We start from the raw sequence: 18,947 nt of genomic DNA, 5'->3' as shown, positions 1-18,947 counted from the left end.
CATCATCCCCAGCTCCCCCACACCCACCATTACAACCCCCCCCCCCACACACACACACACACCATAGCTTCCCATACACACACACACAATATACCTTTTGAATTACTACTTTTAATTTGATTTATTCTTTAAAGTTGAGATGGTTCTTGAGCACAATAATTTCATTACTTATAATTCTTGTTAGCCTATATGAGTCTACATGACAATAACCTATAGCCTACTTGAACTTGAAATAGCCCTATAACACACAAAACAAATGAAACCGCCTATAGATCCATAAAGAATCTGGGTAAACATTGTGCTGTCACGACTACATAATATTTTATCGTCGTTTGCAAAATGATAATTTTCAACAAAGTCGTACATGCTGTGTGGCTTTAATGAAACCTGTCATCTCGCGGGGCGGGTGCTTTCAAAAATGACAAGCATGCGTAAACATGTTGGCCAAATGCAATACATTCCTGAGTTTTGTTGGGTTTTTACCATAGGGTTTTACAACAGCATTATAACAAGTATACCTTACAAATAAGAACAAGAGATCATTTACACTATATGCAATATGAAATAATATAGTTTCATAATTGTGTTTCAAGAGGAATATTTAAGAACCTCAGAAATATGTTAAGAGGCCCGCTTTAATCGGCCATCATAACAAACAGGAAGTGGGCACTACGGTGCCACTGTAAACTTTCCCTAGAAAACGCTGAAGGTGTTTGTGATGGTACATTTTCCTGTTATCGTTTTATGTTAATACGGATTCTGCCATAAAACTTGAATATTGCCAACATTTTTTTTTAAGGAAAAGGTTGTATCGCTTACAGCGATGGGCCGCTATGATATCTGGTGTAACCGCAGGTAGACAACGTTAGTTAACGTTAAACGGCACGATAGCTAGAAGCTAATGTTTTAGCTACTAGTTAACGTTAAGCGCTAAATTGGTACACCTAACGTTAATTGCCAACGAGAAAACTTAACAAACGCTGGTCGTAACGAGCAGTTGTGGAAACTAACTTCATTACGTTTCGCACAAATATAACATCAGTGTTAAAACCTCCTTTGTCTTGTGAGCTGGCTAGCTAGGCAACGTTCACTGTAGCCATTGACCAGCCTCATATCTACGTGGCTTTCAAGCAGATGCAACCGTTGGTCTCTTAAAAAAACGAGTTGCAAATATGTCGGCGAATGAAAGTACCAGCTCTTCTCTTGTCGCAGAGCTATCCTTCTCTTTTCAGGACGAATTGACCGCAACCATTCAAAATGCGCTTGGGGTGGCTGTGGAGATAGCTGTTGTAGAGATCACCAAACTGGTCACTCAAGTGCTGAGAGGCGTGAGAGACCAAATGCACGAAACGTTAAGTGATAATAAATCTCTGAAGTTTAGATTACAGGCCGCAGAACTTGAACTTAGTGCAGTGCGAGATCGTATGGAAGAACAACGCCACACGAGTTATGTGAAGAAAGATGCAGCTTGTAACATCGACATTCAGCAGGTTCATGACCAGCTAACCTCCTTAAGCACAGGTCTGGTGCAAACAGCCGTAAACATCAGAACACAGGACTGTGAGATCAATGGTGAAGCGCTTTCTAATCATCGTGTCACCGACTCCGCTGATGTGAAGGAAATATTTGGCATTTTGGATGACCCACCCGATACTGAAACCTTTTGTGAGATCCGCGAGGATGGACGTGTGTGTACCCAAGACATTAAACAGGATGTGACCGAGGAGCCTCAGCTACAATCTCAGGAAGGGCCTGGTACGTTCTTTTTCCCTTTTCAGCCTATACTTGTAGATATCCTTAATACAATTAAGCAGGGCTAGGCATAATTTATTCCTACTCTGATAAAAGATATAATCTGATTTATTCTGTTCTCTAGTGACCAAGGAGGAGCAGTTGGCATTGCGGTCCTGTAACCAGGAAGAGACTTCACATTTCAGTGAAGAAAGTTCAGCCAGAGCTCAGAGTGCCCCACAGGCCTTGCCTGATGATCAGTCCAAACTATCTGGGACTGCAGTCAAAGTCGAGGTAACAGCCCAGAACTGCAGCTCGGGCAGTGTCTCCTATGGCACAGAGGGAGATGATGGAGACTTTGGAGCAGACAGTCTGTCTCTTGCCCAGTCCCAGCTCCTGGAGGACTGGAGGCCTGAACCCTTGCAGCTCCAGGGCTGTGATGCAGACACTTTCACTCCATCCACGAGCCATTCTCTTGGTAAGTCGGGTGGGTTGAAGCATCACTGTTTTCAAAAGTGTTCTATTTACCAAACTATTAACCTTAGTAATGAAATTGAATTTTTTTTTGTATGTATGGAGAGTGAGTTGTTGTGAGATGTGCTATAACAATGGATTATATTTATTTTTGCACATCTATCTAGTGTAAATAGGTGCTGAAACATTTAATTGTCTGTGTTTGATTTCTAGCCGACTCCCCCATCTTCTCTGCAGACATCCCTGACCTGGCGCTACTGGCTCAAGCTGGCACAGGGCATCCCGTGCCTTTCTCCAAACCCTACTCGCACAGGAACCCTGTGGCACTTCCGACGTCCAGCTCAGCTCAGAACCAACCATACCCACCCCATTCGCGAGGCCAGCAGCATGTGTGCAAGGTCTGTGGCCAAAACTTCCGTTTGTCCGAAGAGCTGCGCCGGCACCGCAAGAACCACATCCGGAGCCCCAAGAAGAGCCTGTTCCCGCCAGGCCGCAGCCCTTACCACTGCTCCCTGTGTGGCCGCGACTTCAACCGCATGGAGCACCTGAAGATCCACCAGCGTATCCATACGGGCGAGAGGCCCTATGCCTGCAGTGTCTGCAACGCTCGCTTCCGCCACTCCTGGGCCCTGACACGACACTTCCGTATCCACACCGGCGAGAAGCCGTATGCCTGTGGCATCTGCGGTAAGACCTTTCGGAACTGCGGGGGCTTGCGCTTCCACCAGCGATCTCATGGAGTCGGGGCCGTGGGCTGAGTGTCTCGTTGGCAGGCTGTTACGCAAAAGACTTGGAGCAGTCATGGCATTTGAAGCTTGGTTATGCTTGGACTTGGAAAGTGAATACTCTTCTTCTGGCTGGTCTTGATTAGGTCAGAAGAGGCATTTTGCCTATAATTACTTCTCTGCATTATTACACACATGATGCTGTTATTGTGCTATCCACACCCGACAGCTGGGGCTGTTACACACGAAGACTGACTTTTTGAATTTGTATTTTGTACAGCTTAAAATATTTGAGAATATGTTGCATAAATGATGGCCCAATAAAGGAAAGTCCTAGTCACAGCGGAAATTGCTAACAACTACTCCGAGATCCTTTTTTATTTCACAGTCAATCTACAGAGACATCAGGTAAAGAAATGAAAGCATAAATTGTAGGCATAGTGAGGCCATCCTGAAAATATTTTTGTTTGCAGTAACAGGCAAAAAAAAAAATGGGTCGGTAGATAGGTCTATATATTTTTTTTTTTCAATATTCAAAGTAAAAAAAAAAAAGTACAATTTTGGTCATGGTGATTACGTAGGTATGAATTTAAACACATTTGCATATTGTGATGTCACTGACTGGGTCTTCAACCCGTGCCTTCAGGCGCACCAAGTCTTTGTCAAAAAACATGTTCATTGACTTTATAGTACAAAACAAGTGGCTTCTAACATTAACAGGTAGTATGCATGCTAGTTCCAAATCAAGGCTGCTCTGCTACTGGTCAAGAATGCAAACTCACCATCATTGCAGGAGCGAAGGGGTCTTCGCCTGCCCCATCATGATGGAAAATGCATTCCTTATGTTGTTGGGTGGTGGTGGTGAGTCACTTTGAAATGTCAATTTAAAAGAAACTACTTATATTTGAGGGTCACTGTAGCACGTCCTCAATTGTTTGAAGATCCTCCACCAAAACTTTAGTGGTCTCCTTGAGGTCAGTGGACACGGTCACTGTTAGACGAGGGGAGAAGGGATGGGAACAGATCTGGGCAGTTTTTCCAGAACTTCGTGCCAAGTTCAAGTGGTGCAGAGATGTTTTAATTTATTTTTAACTAATTTAATTAGTTTTGTGGGCATATGTAGCCTTCTGGTTAGCACTTCGGACTTGTAACCGGAGGGTTGCCGGTTCGAACCCCGACCAGTAGGAATGGCTTAAGTGTCCTTGAGCAAGGCATCTAACCCCTCACTGCTCCCCGAGCGCCGCTGTAGCAGGCAGCTCACTGCGTCGGGATTAGTGTGTGCTTCACCTCACTGTGTGTTCACTGTGTGCTGAGTGTGTTTCACTAATTCACGGATTGGGATAAATGCAGAGACCAAATTTCCCTCACGGGATCAAGAGTATATATACTTATACTTATACATATATGATTTTACTGGATTTTTCAAACAACAAAAGGGTGCTCCACAAATACTTATACTTAATGCATTTTTTAGATGTATTACTATGGTGCCTGAACCCGTATGACTTTGAACGGTGACCGCAAACATTTTATTTACTGCAGCCGCAGCCATCATTACAGACAAGCGCGAACCATTGACAGTGAATGAAAGAAGCAAACGTATTGTCCATAGTGTGACATAAGTAAACCAATGGTGTAAACATAATCATAGATGACGCCATGGGTTTTAATTTAAAAGAAAACATAGCCTGCGTTTGTATGTAGGCAATTTATATTCCCAATACTTACTAAAATATAATTTTTATATTATTTTATTGCCTTTGTAGTAGTTGTTTGAAGAGTAAAAAAAAATAAAAAAATCGGTCGGTTTTAATGCAAGTTTACAACCGGCAAGTCGGTCGGACTAAAAGGGGAAAAAAACAAATATTTGGGTCAGTCCTAAATTGATAGACTCAGTTAGGTTACGGCAAACAAAAATATTTTTAAAGATGGCCTGAATGCTGTTTTAAATATTTCTTTTTAGTCCCGTTAATGTAATGGTGACATGAATATATTATGTTTTTTTTTAGCTAAAGCTGAACATTCCTTATTTTCCTCCATGACCTTGAATCCTGAATATGTTAAGTCATGCTTTTTGTCTTTGTGAAAGGCACACATGTCTGATTTTTTTTATTTTTTTAAACTTGCATTCTGTACCATTGTGTTAACCAAACTTCGCACTCAACTATTTGTAGCCGAGGTGTTACAAACTGTTCACAGACTCAAGCTGGGTTGTCGGCATGTGCCTCCTTTGCTATCGTGCAAACTTTAGGAAATGGTACTTTAGGAAACAAGAGCTGCTGGTAGCAGCATAATCATCATTTAAACTTTTATTTATTTATTTAACACTCTGTTTGGAGAAGTCTTAATTGAGATTAAAAATGTCTGATGCAAAAGTTGCTTATAGTCATATTGCTGTTTAATAAACTTTTGTTATCATTTCATCATCAATGCATATGTCTGGATGTTTTTCATCATCAGTGCATATGTCTGGCTTTAGCCTCTTGTTAGAAACTGCATTAAGCGAAGCCTTTAATTAAGTATTTTTAAAATACAAGACTGATGAAGCTTCTTTAAAAGGGGTTAGAACAAGGTCATCTAGAATCTTACATATTGACTCTTCTGGACATCATGAATTGTCCCTGAGGTGTTTGCTTTATTTCTTGGGATTTGTCTCTGCTGCAACAAGAATGGAAATAGGTAGTTAGTGATTGTTGTTTGCATTATCATTATTAGTTCAGGTTGTTTATTGTCATGTACTTATAAAAGGAATTATAAGTAATAAAATTCCTTGTGCTCAAGAGCCAGCTCAACCATGGCCGTAGCTCCCATAGAGGACACCGAGGTCATATCCTCAGTATTTTTTTTCTTCAAGTTTCGTTTAATTTATTAAGTAGGCCTAGCCGACGAGACCATTATCTTTGCATCAGCCGTCACGTGATAGCCGACTCGACTCTACTTCCGTTTTGACATGTCTTAGGTAGGCTATCGCGTAGTGTGTCCTAAACTGATTAACGAACGCAACGCAGCTCACATAGTTTAAAAATAAACTTGACGTCTTGTTAATTTCTGCCAGTAGGCTAATCTTAATTCACCTGACCTGTCACAAAGTTAACGTTTTGGAAAGCCAGCAGAAGAGCAGACAGAAAAGGAGGGAAGGTGAGAAATGTAGGCCTAGGGCTACCAATGAGATGCTAAATAATGAAAATGTATGTTGAAATTCAGTGGAGATGCAGTTAGCTAACCTGCATTGAAAACAAAGCTATATAAATGTTATATAGGATGGATAATGTTGTGAAGGATATTATCTCATGGCACAAATATTAGGCTACTTTTTGTCAAATTATATCAATTATTGTTCAGTAATTTAGAGACTTGTTGTTTTAAGAAATCCAACACAGGAGACGGGATAGAAATCAGGCAGTTGAGAAGAAAGAGAAGAGGGAAATGATAGGTGAAGGGTAGAGGGTGACAATTTTTCGGGACTCCCGCGGGTCACGGTATTCCCGCGGGTTTCCCGCAGTACGGGAGTAAATTTCACTGTTGGTAACGTGATTGGGACGGGACAGGAAATAATAAACGGGAGCTGGCGGGAAGCCAGAGATTATTAACTTAAAAAATTACGCTGCAATGCAGTGAGTGCGCCCAAAGACGTGAGGGATTTCCTTTTAGAAAAGAGAATTAATTACAACCCACAATACGTTTGTTGTTGATTGGTAGCCTATCAGAGCAAGACAAGCAGCTGCCCTGTTCACAATCAATCAGCTTCAGCGATAGGCCCTAAGGCAAAATGGATGCAAAGAAACAGTTACAGGCGAAAGTATCAGCAAAGGACAACTCTATTCAATTGCACGAGCTGTCCGGGAAAGCGATTCTCGTTGAGTTTAATGTGTAATGCAATGTTGGGGCATGGCACCTCGACGATCGCATTCCTCAATATATTTATCGCATAACCCTGACGGAACACAAAAAATAGTTTTGTTTACTCATAGCAACGTTGCTATGCTTCGCTGGTTTAACGTGATGAGAACGGTGCAAACTTAACTGATGGGATGAGATCTAACTATGAAATGATTTAAGCATAGCCTACAGCAAAGTACAGTAAAATATGTAATTTTAATGTAGCCCAAAATGATCGGCTATTAAAGAAAAGTTAGACAAGGCTTTCTGCCCTACCAAAATGTATGGTCACCGCACGCTACTGTAGCCTAACAGTCGGATAACTTTAGACATCAACATAGGGAGCGGGACGGGATTCGGGAGTCTTTCTCTCGGGATTTTGCGGGACAGAATTTTTTTGGGGGGGCTGTCACGTGATCGGGATATGACGGGAGTATTTGTGCAGGCTCGGGATGGGACGGGAGTGAAAATTGCTTCCCGTGTCACCCTCTAGTGAAGGGCCCTCCCAAGTGAGAGTCAAGATGTGATACTCACTGTGTCAGAAGGTAGCCTATAAGATCTGCAGCCTATGACCCTGCAAATTATGCAACATTTGCTACACTGATGAGGAGAAGCAGCTCATTCTTAATATTCTTAATAACAGATGGAGCAGGGTCCAGTATAAATATCCAAAGCCAATTTGGGAAAAGGCTCAAATGGTGCATCTAAAAACAATAATATTGTGGAAAAGTGTGTTGGTTCAAGTTATAAACAAAACATGTTATAATCTGAAGAAATATATGGTTGTTGGCAAAATGGGGGGGGTATTTGAAAAATCCTGGCTATGGCCTTGAGCTCAACCACATTGGAGTCCCAAGAAGAGCCTGTTCCCGCCAGGCCACAGCCACAGCCCCTACCACTGCTCCCACCTGAAGGGGTTGATGAAATGGTGTGTGGGTGTAACTTACTAGTAACTAACTTCATTACCCATACCTTTAAAGGAAAACACAAGCTACAGGTTACATTTAGTTCAATACACTAAATTGCCTTCACCTTTCAGCCGCAGGGATATCTTTTACCAACACCACTGCACTCGTGTCATATTCAGGAGTGTCGGACTGGGGGTAAAAGAACTACTGATTATAGGGGCCCAAGGGGAGAGAGGGCCCTTGAAAAGTCTGGAATATATTTTATTTCACCTGGATATTTTCATTTCCTAATTCAATTTCATAATGCATGTCAAATGAAATGTAAAGTTGGTGTATTGGTTGAATAACCTTGTTGATTGACTGACTACATTTTGTACACGAAAAAATACTATCTAAGGTCTCACCCACCCCCTGCTATTGCGCCAAATGGTTTAGTCCATTTGCACACATTTTGTTTATGTTCGTTCAGTTGAGCATCTGGTGGAGCGCAAACTTCTGCTGTAGAAATGTCTTTCTCAAAGAAAGCCAAATCAGGCTACCAAAAAAGAAAGGAAAGACAGGAGAGAAAAGGAGAGAGGAGAGAAAACAAAATGAGGGGAAACAATTGGTAACTTACTTATTTTCAAAAAAAGGTGAGTACAAACTAGAAAACGAAATCCATGGTGCTAAACTGCTTGAATATCTCCGCAAGTGCAGAAAACCCACTGAAGGAGCAGAACATACACTTTCAAATGATCATTTATACATGTAATCTGAGGTAAAAGGCTACATAAATAAACTACACTAACAATGCTGTTTGCATACAACATTGTAACCGAGCTTTAGAACTTACTATAATAATTCATCAGTCAAGAGTTGTTGAAAACAGTTTACTTCACATACTCATCATCCGTAACACAGTATCAAGAATAGCGCTCTCTACCGCGAGAGCAGGAATATATCTTTTCACTACGGAAAGCCCAGAGGGGATATAATACCCTCATTATGATACCAGTCTGTTACATATTTAATGGGGTTAGTCAGTTGTCTACAAATATCACAACCGCGGCAAAACGTTGACATGTGAATACATTGAGCCAATCATGTGGTGTGTTGTAAAATACATTGAGCCAATCATGTGGTGTGCTGTGAAGACATCATGCCAATCATCTGTTGTGATCTCGCTGCTGGAGCAAGATTGGTGTCGTGAAGCCTTACGCACACGCATTTCTGCCGAAATAGATGCACGATAAGTGCCCAAAAAGTGTTGCAATATGGCCGCCGAGTGGAGGTACTTGGCTGAAAAGGACTTTGGTCCTAGCTTGAGTTGCTGCAGCCAGCAGCTAAGGCAGCCATAGTCATGCTCCCAGTGTGTAGCGCTGTAGCTGCAGCAACTCGAGCTAGGTAAAACCGATTGTTTCAGTTTTGTTCATACCGACAGTACTCGGTGACGTTGAGAAATGGAGTTCTCCTTTAAGTTTGAGCAGTAGTTGATTTTCAAAGTTAGTTGCACTCATCCTTGCGTCGCTTTGCAGTTGAAAGTAATTGTAGGTGAATAATTACTTAAAATTAATCTTAGACTGGCGAACTTCAGGAAAAACTCAGGAATCAAGTTTATTCTATTACAAGCAGAGAGGGTACAAAAAAGGTCTATATGTAGGCCTAGCCCAGGCCTGAAAGGCCTAGGTTGGCCTGTAGCCAACTCCTCTCTTCCGCTACATCCTTAGTCCAAGTCTAGAAAATCTGATCTGACAAACATTGCAGTTTAGTTACTTTTAAATGTTTTAAACAAAGAACAAAATGGCGCCAAGAACAATCCCACTTGGTTGGCTCTTCACTTGGTATCAGACACACCTACTCACACCCACTTCACACCTATATGAATAGCATGAGGAGAGATATCTTATATATCAGAAATATCACTTATAGAATGTTCCAAACATTCTCACAATCACATCATTACAATCCTTGTAATGAGACTATCAAAATGATACCAGACATGAATACATTTACATTTCATGATACATGGATACATTATATCAAGGTAGCATCCTTTGTCTTGTGTAAGTGATAGGCCTTAAACCAGCACATTAGCATTCCATTGGGGGAGGGGATGGGGTCTTTGTTTAAAACCATGAAGGGTTACATGGCTAACTAAAAGTAGTCTTGAAGTTAAATTATTATCCATACATTTTATTGCTATCAATTCCCCCTTTTCAAGTCTGAATGACTTGAAGTTTAAAATAAGATTCCATAACATGAGCCTTCTTGAACAATTTTACAAATTTTTTTTTGTTGATTTTTTTTGAAGTCCATAATCAGTCCATAATCAATGTAAGTGTGTGCGTGAGCAAGGAAAGCAGCGTTCAGCATACATCCTTTCTTGCGTTTCTCTTCCGTTGAAGAAGGGTCCTCTTATGAAACTTGAATGTGTCTGCATTGTTTCAGTGTAAGTGTATGCGAGTGCAAAGGGTGTGCATGCAGGCCGTGTTCGGCGTGCACCCTTGTGTCAGTCCAAACAGTCCATGAACAATGGGCCATGAGTGTCTTTGATGATGCGGAGTGCGAGGCTGCTTTCGGCACCCCCTTTCGTTGCTTTCAGTCAGTCCGGTTTTGTTGCTTCCAGAGTCATGGCAGTTGGTTCTGCCACAGGTTCCGTTGGACCTGTGGTTCCTGAGCCTCGTCCAGTCTCGTCTCATGACATGGTCTAGCCCCCACCGCTGCTGCTGGCTGTACCTGAGCCCAGGGCAGAGTTGTCTGGTCCATCAATCTCGTCCAGTGGCATGGCCTGGTCTCCACGGCTGCTGCTCTGGCGTGGTAGCTGAGCCTGGTTGGTGGAGCCATTCGCCATCTTGAAAGGATCTTCTTGAGATGTTTGCGTAGTGGTAGTCGAAGACAAAGGCATGTCACACCTCCCTTTGTCCCTTCTGGCATGAAAGAGATTCTGGAGAGACTGGAGAGTGGTTTCACAACAACTTGGGAGAGACATTAGCATGAGTGTAAACAGAGTCAAACAGTGTCTCGTGAATGCAGATTCACAAGTCAACAACAGTATGCTAATGTATTCAGTTTCTCAATTGGAGACAGTCACACCTACAGTATGGGTCTTCTAACATAGCAGGGCTATTTATCTCCAAACAGAGACTACACATTTGCATCTATTGGCAAAAGGCCAATATAAAGAAAATAAATAAACTTTGGTTAAGTTTAGATGTTTAAAAGAAAAATAATCCACAGACTCACGTGGGTAGGGTACCCTTGCATGTCTTTTAAAGAGATTTTGCATTAGAAGTGAGGGACAGTAAAACAAAACAGTAGGCATTTAAACAAATGACCATTTGAGCAATAAAACCAGTAAACTTAGATGGTATTTCAAGTCAATACCATCTATCTCCCCCTTTTTATAGTTTCTTAACTATAACAGATTGTGATCCCAATATGAATGAAGAAAAGAAAATACACCACTAAAAACAAATAAAAAGTAATTTCAAACATAAAGAAACTCAAGTTGTGGGTATGAATCCATTCAATTGAACATTTGCCCACATCAAACAAGGCGTAAACATGTAGCAAACATTTCCCATTGGCATACAAGCAAAAATAAAAAAAATATGTCTTAACATGTTAAACCCCAAAATGTGTCCCTTAAAAGATAAATTAAATGAAAGAAAGAAAATGGTTGAAATCAACAATGGTTTCCCATTATCACTCCTCTTAGGTTCATATCTCCCCAGTGAAGTTCCTTTTGTGTCCATGGGGGAGAAGCTGGGGGGTTGGTTATAGAATACAGTGCTGCTAGAACAAAGGCAGTGAGATAAGATAGCAAAAGGTGTGAAAACTTTTGACCCAAGAAAACAAAGAAGGACTTGAAACAAAAAATGGAAACAAACACATATAACGAAATAAACAAATTTCACACACACAGGGCCGGCCCACACGCGCATTCATTCATACTGGACACACAGACACACACAGCTCCATGGAGCTGGAGGACAACTTTAAACGGGCTGCAGGAAGAATTTCCTGCTTAAAAGAACAAAAGAAGTTTAGTCAAGCCTTTTCAGTTAGCTCATATTAGCTCACAAAGACATCTAGACGCCCCTAGCGGCAGCTAGTTAGCTCAGGCGTACTTAAAAGAGGCCTAACCATGCTCTCTTGAGCTTAGGCCTATGCTGTTTGAGCTTATGCTGTTTTCACACTTGAAAAAGATTACGACATGAATCCTGGATTCATCATCTGAGTGTAGATGTAGCCTAAAACAAAACACCACATCTACTCAAAAACAAAACAAGACTAGTGTTAGCTTAACACTTTGGATTCTAGCCGCTCATACGCTCTTGGTGATAAAAACAAAAACAGAATGTTCTACAGTGAACAGTAATCCAGCACAACTGAAAAGCCCCTCACAGGCAGCTGAGGCAGGCAGGCCAATGTTGAGTTGCAGAGAGTTTTTTTTTTTTAATATTTGGAAACGAACCTCTGACTCCTCTTGCAAAATCAAACTTTCGCCTCAAAACAGGAAACATCAAGTGGAAATTACTACTTTGCTTTGCTCTTTGCATTTTTTTGTTCTTCCTCCTCCTTGTACCTCTATTTTTACAGTATCCTGCATCTCACAAACTTGTCCTTTGATTCTTGTTCTTTGTTGATATGAACTTGCACCAGTCAAAATCTATTGAGCAGTCAGTACTGCAAACAAATGGAAAGGGCCATACGATTTGTTTACAGTATTGTACAGTATACAGCCTACAATGCACTGTAGTACAGTGTCCAATAAAAATCCTCTTTCTTGCCATCCTCCCCTTCCTCCTCATCCCCCACTTTGCATATGCACTCGTCTTCTTACATAGTTTCTTTTATCCATTTTCATCCCCACCTTCAACAACCTGTTTGCTCTCTGAACTGGCGTATATTGGTTTTGTCACATCATTTGAAACAAGTGAAATCAATTTTGAGTGGTTGTGTTTAATCGATGACATGTGTATGTCTATTTGTATTTTATTTTTGCCACTTGTGTTTACCAGTATGGATACAGTACATAAGCATTAGTGCAGAATGTGTTTTGAGAATGAGTGTTTAAAGTTTTTCTAAAAATTGTGTTTTACCATGTGAAATGGTTTAAGGTATTGACAACAGACTGAATAATTAGCTTAATGAGTTCAAGCAACTGAGAACTTTCTTCAGCCAATGGGTTTTAGTGTTTTAGCAACTGAGAAAAACTGTAAGTACTCATATATTTTAGATGTTACATGTACTGTACATATACTGTATATACTGTATCACCACATATGTATTGTGCACATTGTATGTGCATGGTCTCATATATGTACATATATTGTGCATATACATATATCTTTACAAATATTACCAATACATTTCCCCATATACATCTGAATACATTATGGTGGATATTTCTAACTAATTTGGGGCAGTCATGGCCTACTGGTCAGGACTTGAAACCGAAGGGTTGCTGGTTCGATCCCCGACCAATAGGTAAAATGCTGACCTGATCATGATGTTGTGGCACCATTCTTCATGGTAGGAAATGGCAACATCATCAGCTGACCAGTTCACAATGTTGTGGCAACATCACTCACAATACTACATGGCAATGTCATCGGCTGACGTCGCGGGGGACGGTTCCAATGGCACCAAATGGCAACGTCATCAGCTGACCCGTTTACAACGTTGTGGGAACATCACTCCAAATACTACATGGCAACATCATCGGCTGACGTCGACGGTACATTTCCCACAGCATCAAATGGCAACGTCATCGGCTGACCTAATCACGATGTTGTGGCAACATCACTCCAAATACTACATGGCAACATCATCGGCTGACGTCGCCGGTACATTTCCCACAGCACCAAATGGCAACGTCATCAGCTGACCCGTTTACAACATTGGGGCAACATCACTCCAAATACTACATCATTGGCTGACGTCGCGGGGACATTTCCTGATACTAAATGGCAACGTCATCAGCTGACCTGACCATGATGTTGTGGCAACATCACTCACAATACTACATGGCAACGTCATTGGCAGACGTCGCGGAAACGTTTCCCACGGCACCAAATGGCAATGTCACCAGCTGACCTAATCACAATGTTGTGGCACCGTTCTTAACGGTACCAAATTGCAACATCATCAGCTGACCAGGTCACAACGTCGCTGCAATGTCACTAATGGTACCAAGTGACATTGTCTTGCAAAGTAGCTGTGACGTTACAACAACGTAGCCAGAAGGTAATGTCGCTGTGACCAAATGACAACTTTATGGCGACATTGCTGCAACGTCATGTGTTAGCTGGGTAGTCTATATTTTGTTTATTTAGTTGAGCATCGCTAGTAGTGGACCGCTAATTGTTGTGCTGCTGGTGCAATGTTGTCTCCAAGAAAGCCATGTCAGGTTACTAAAAAGAGAGACATCAAAATGAGGGGAAACAACTGCTAATAAACTTCTTTCCAAAGAAAGGTGAGCACAAACGTCAAAACACGAAATCCCATGGTGTTTGCTTGAATATCTCAGCTATCATTAGTGCTAAAACGAACTGAGACCCATTGAAATAGCGGAAAATACACTTTCATAGGTTAGGCTACACATGTAATCTGATGCATCTCGTAATCCAGCTCCATCTCCATCACTTTCAGAAAGACTGCATGACGCCAGCTTGATTCATGTCCTGTTGTAGGCTACATGCTGATCATTATCACTAGGCTAATGGTTTAGGGCGCGATTTCTTTTCTCTCCCTTTCTGTTTTCGTTAGTCTTAACTTTTTTCTTTTTACTCAAGTAACGGATGGGATTTTTTATGTAGCGAAGTACAATACTTCACTCAAAATGTAATCAAGTAAAATTTAAAATACCAATTTTATAAACTACTTAAAAAATACAAAATACACAGAAAAAATACTTAATACAGTAACGTGAGTAAATGTATTTCGTTACTTTCCACCTCTGGTGGCCGTGTAGGCAGGTGAACTGGCAGTGTATAAGGCCTCAATCTGTCATAATGCACCACCTGCTGTCGCTTATCACAGTCCAAGAGGTTGATGATACGGTAGGTGAGGCCCGGTACATCGCCTGAGTCCAATACCTGCAAGACCTGATAGGGCCCTTTCCAGTGTGGGGCTAACTTCATGCAGCTTTCCACTGGATTGTTAAGCCACACCATTGCACCCACCTTCTAAGGTTTGTGTTGGGCTCTCTCGTCATGATAAAGCTTCTCCTGCTCATGAGCATCTTTTCTACTCCTTCTGGCTCTGCTGAAGGCAGACTTCAGTTTGTCTCGTAATGAGGAGACAAACTCACTGTGAGATCCAGGTGCCAGTGACGCCAAGGCACGGGTAGGTATCAGAATGTCAACTGGAACTCCCGCCTCACGTCCGGGGGAAAGGAAGTAAGGAGTGAAACGTGTGCTGGCATGTACTGAGGTATTATAAGCAAAGGAAACTTGCTTCACATATTCATCCCATTCACCCCCACACTCCAGTAAAGTTTTAGCCAGCTGGTCAATTAAGGTCCTGTTAAAACGCTCTACCATTCCATCTGATTTTGGATTGTAGGGAGTGGTGCGTCTTTTTGTGATTCCAAGCAGCTGACAGAGGCTCTGTATCACCTCTTCTTCAAACTGACGCCCCTGATCACTGTGCAAGCGCTCCGGTACACCGGCGCAACACATAATCTTCAAAGAGGCATCGCGCTACTTTTTGTGCTGTCTGGTTTTGCAGAGAATATAATTAACTATTATTATAAATAATAATAATAAATTATAATTATTTGGGCAGCCGTGGCCCACTGGTTAGCACTCTGGACTTGTAATCGGAGGGTTGCCGGTTTGAGCGCCGACCAGTGGGCCGCGGCTGAAGTGCCCTTGAGCAAGGCACCTAACCCCTCACTGCTCCCCGAGCGCCGCCGTTGAAGCAGGCAGCTGTGTGTTCACCGTGTGCTGTTTGTGTTTCACTAATTCACCGATTGGGTTAAATGCAGAGACCAAAAAAGTATATATACTTATACTAACAAATTTTGTTAAATAATCAACTAGCACGTACCGGTTCCCTTTGGTTGTCAATGGCAACACAACAAGGTCAGCCGCCACTCTCTCAAATGGACGAGTTGCACAAGAGCCCCCCACTGGTGCACTGGTGGCACTGGGAACTGGCGTGTCTGACATGCTTTGCACTGTTCACACCACTGTTGATGTCTTTATATATGGAGGGCCAAAAGCAGATTTGCCGTGCTTGCTCCCACATACGCTCAGCTGAGAAATGGGCAGAGGCCGGGCCAGGAATGAGAGCAGAGGGGACCACAATTTTATTTAGTCTGTCAGCAGTGAGGAACAAGACAACAGACTGACATAATGGTCCATCTTGCATAATCAGCCGATCAAATTCTGTCCACAGCTTCCTCAACTATAAGAGGCGGCCCTCAGTCGTGCTCAAGACGGCCTCCGGGATATCTCCATCCTGCCGAGAACAACTCCAATGTCCACATACGCGCTTTAATGTCCGCCACATCATGTCCCAGGGTGGACAGCGACGGTAGGATGCCTGTTCCTACCGCCCTTGGCGCATCCGCTGTTGAGTGCCCGTGATGACAGACAGACCCCTGCATCATATTGCGGATTAGTTGGGTCTGAAGGCATTGGCATTGGTGTATGGCGTTTACTCCCACCATGGTGTCAGAGTGTCTTGCTATGCTGTCAGCCAGGCTGTCTCTCTCCGGCCACCGGGAGATAGCGTCTGCATTCATATGATGTTGACCGTCTTTGTACACACTGTACCAATTGAGTGGGTCTAGCTCCAAAATCCATCTACCTCGCCTGCCTGTTGGGTCATTATCGAGAGCCATGCGTCAGAGCCCCAACAGAGGGCGGTGGTCTGTGACCATGGTAAAGGATGTAAGGCCAATGTAATGCCTGAACTCACGCACAGATTTTTCAGATAATTAAATGATGTTTCACAGTCCACTCAAAAGGTACATTCTTACGATTCAGAGGGGCGGCATGTTTGGCAAAATTGTGTACAAAGTGCCTGTAATATGAGCATAAGCCCACAAAGGCTCTGATTTCAGATGGAGACTGAGGAGTAGGCAATTTTCTGACTTTATCAGTGTTCTTTGGATCAGGCTGTAGACCATGTTGAGAAATTATGTGGCCCAAAAACAGGACATGATTCCGGGCAAGGTGACACTTTTGAGGGATTTTAATCCGGCGGTCTTAATTCTTGAAAATACCTCGTTGAGGCTAGAAAGATGTTCCTCAAAAGTGCCACTGTAAAGGAGGACATCATACAGGTACACCATACAGATGTTTTAAAGCAGACCCCTGAGGACAAGCTCCATCATTCTTTGAAATGTGGCGGGCGAGTTTGAAAGACCCATGGGAATAGATCGCCACTGATAAAGGCCTCGCCCGGTGGTAAACGCTGATTTTTCCTTCTCTGCAACTTCAATTTGCTAAAATCCATTCGAAAAGTCTAATGTGCTGAACCACACAGCACCTGCCAGTGCATCCAGTGTGTCATCTACCCGCGGCAGAGGATGACAGTCTTTCACGGTCACACTGTTGAGACGCAAAATCTCCATTGACCATTCTTTTTCTTAACTAAAACAACTGGAGAGGCCCTGGGGCTGTAGCTCTCTTCAATGACACCATCTGCGAGCAGCTCTGCTACCTGTTTCTCAATCTCAGCTTTTTTCAGGGGACGTTTGGTATGCACGTTGCTTGAGTGGAGGATGGTTTCCTGTGCGGTGCGGTGTTTCCGACCTTGTATTGATTACCGGGCTCTCAATAAGATCACCATTAAGTATCGGTATCCGCTGCCCCTTGTGCCATCCTCCCTGGCATGGGCGGATTATGAACTTTCGGGCCCCTGGGCCCAGATGTATTAAGGGCCCCCCACTAATTGTCGTATATGTGGGAGGGGGGGTTTGGGGGTCCTCCCCCAGAATTTGTAAAATTTGTTTGATGTGATTTCCTGTATTCTGGTGCATTTTGGGGATGGCCAATACTAAATTCAATCAGATTCATAGCCTACATCCTGATTTGTTGATATTGAGGCAATGATTCCATGCAAAGGCTTGGGCTTCAGGGCCCCCTGACCCCTTGGGCCCCTGGGCTTGGGCCCGGTAGGCCCGTGCAGTAATCCATCCCTGCTCCCTGGAGCTTCTGCGCAACGTACAGATCTTCTCTAAGCCGGACCTGCGCAGTGCATACAACCTGGTCAGAATCCGCAGAGGGGATGAGTGGAAGACTGCCTTTGTGACACCTACAGGTCATTATGAATACTTAGTAATGCCCTATGGATTAGCGAACACTCCCTCCGTATTCCAAGCATTCATGAATGAGATCTTCAGAGAATATCTCCACCGATTTGTGTTGATGACATTCTAGTATATACCAACAACATGGCCGATCACCGAAGCCATATGTCCCTGGTCCTCCAGAAGCTCTGTGAGTATCACCTCTATCTTAAAGCTGAGAAATGCTCCTTCCACCAGTCTCAGGTCCACTTCTTGGGTTACAACATCAGCCACAACCACATTAGCATGGACAAGAAGAAGGTGGAGGTGGTACAAACTTGGCCCAGGCCCACAACTATCAAGGAACTCAGCGCTTCCTAGGCTTTGGTAATTTCTATCGTCGCTTTATTGATAATTACAGTTCACTAACTTCTCCACTCACCTCCTTGCCTGTATGTGAACCAGACGTGAACGGTAATGTGTTTCTTTTTAATAAACTGCCTGTACACTTACAAAGTTCTCAATGCTACGGTTTACATGTAGAGACCCTCATTATGCTACTGTGTAAGTGTGGTGCTATTTTGATAGCCTGATCCTTACCGCCTGTGACTACGTTTCTCTTCGTCATAGTCTGAAACAAAGTAATAATAATCTGTCTCCGTAATGGGCGGATGCTTATTTCGAGGTTTAAAATCATTGGAGTTCCCTTAACCAATCAGCAACGTTTGGTAATGATGTATGCTGTTCGCCGGAGTTCACGCTCTTACGCTTACCACTTCCGCTTCAGGCTCTTACGCTTCCCACTTCTGCTCTCAGTAGTAAACAGACCGCTGGCTAGTATGTAGGCTACCTGACCGCCAGGGCAGTCTCTTCATAGTGGATATATCCCTAATTTGCGCCAGCCACAGACTGAGAGTTGTATAAACTTACCAAAAGCGTCATGTCACCGATATTATATCAGCTCTTGTCACACGCCAGTTTTCCTCTTATCTCTTCTTGCCG

At 42.8% G+C, this 18,947-nt stretch overlaps 1 protein-coding gene across 2 annotated transcripts; it reads left to right on the top strand.

The window, feature by feature from the left end:
• The first annotated feature begins 668 nt into the window (after positions 1-668).
• On the top strand, positions 669-5,356 carry LOC143112074 (uncharacterized). Of its 2 annotated transcripts, none has more exons than XM_076274323.1 (3): positions 669-1,755; positions 1,877-2,209; positions 2,443-5,356. In XM_076274323.1, exons 1-3 carry the CDS (start codon positions 1,173-1,175, stop codon positions 2,961-2,963), a joined length of 1,437 nt encoding a protein of 478 aa, XP_076130438.1. In that variant the 5' UTR covers positions 669-1,172; the 3' UTR covers positions 2,964-5,356. The 2 variants fall into 2 exon arrangements, with proteins under 2 accessions (XP_076130438.1, XP_076130437.1); XM_076274322.1 differs by having other exon boundaries at positions 2,419-5,356.
• Positions 5,357-18,947: the final 13,591 nt, after the last annotated feature.

The sequence above is a fragment of the Alosa pseudoharengus genome, unplaced genomic scaffold (genome assembly GCF_046254945.1).
Source record: "Alosa pseudoharengus isolate Yale_2024_CS ecotype anadromous, Long Island Sound unplaced genomic scaffold, YU_APseudo_1.1 YU_APseudo_1.1_scf_8, whole genome shotgun sequence".
Lineage (NCBI taxonomy): Eukaryota > Metazoa > Chordata > Actinopteri > Clupeiformes > Clupeidae > Alosa > Alosa pseudoharengus.
This window is presented reverse-complemented; position numbering and strand designations above follow the sequence as displayed.

Bases quoted from the DNA above. Each gene is read 5' to 3' on its own strand.
- LOC143112074 (XM_076274322.1), top strand. From the start codon at position 1,173: ATGTCGGCGAATGAAAGTACCAGCTCTTCTCTTGTCGCAGAGCTATCC. The intron at 1,756-1,876 runs GTACGTTCTTTT...TCTGTTCTCTAG, and splicing joins ACAATCTCAGGAAGGGCCTG to TGACCAAGGAGGAGCAGTTG. The intron at 2,210-2,418 runs GTAAGTCGGGTG...TTTGATTTCTAG, and splicing joins ATCCACGAGCCATTCTCTTG to CCGACTCCCCCATCTTCTCT.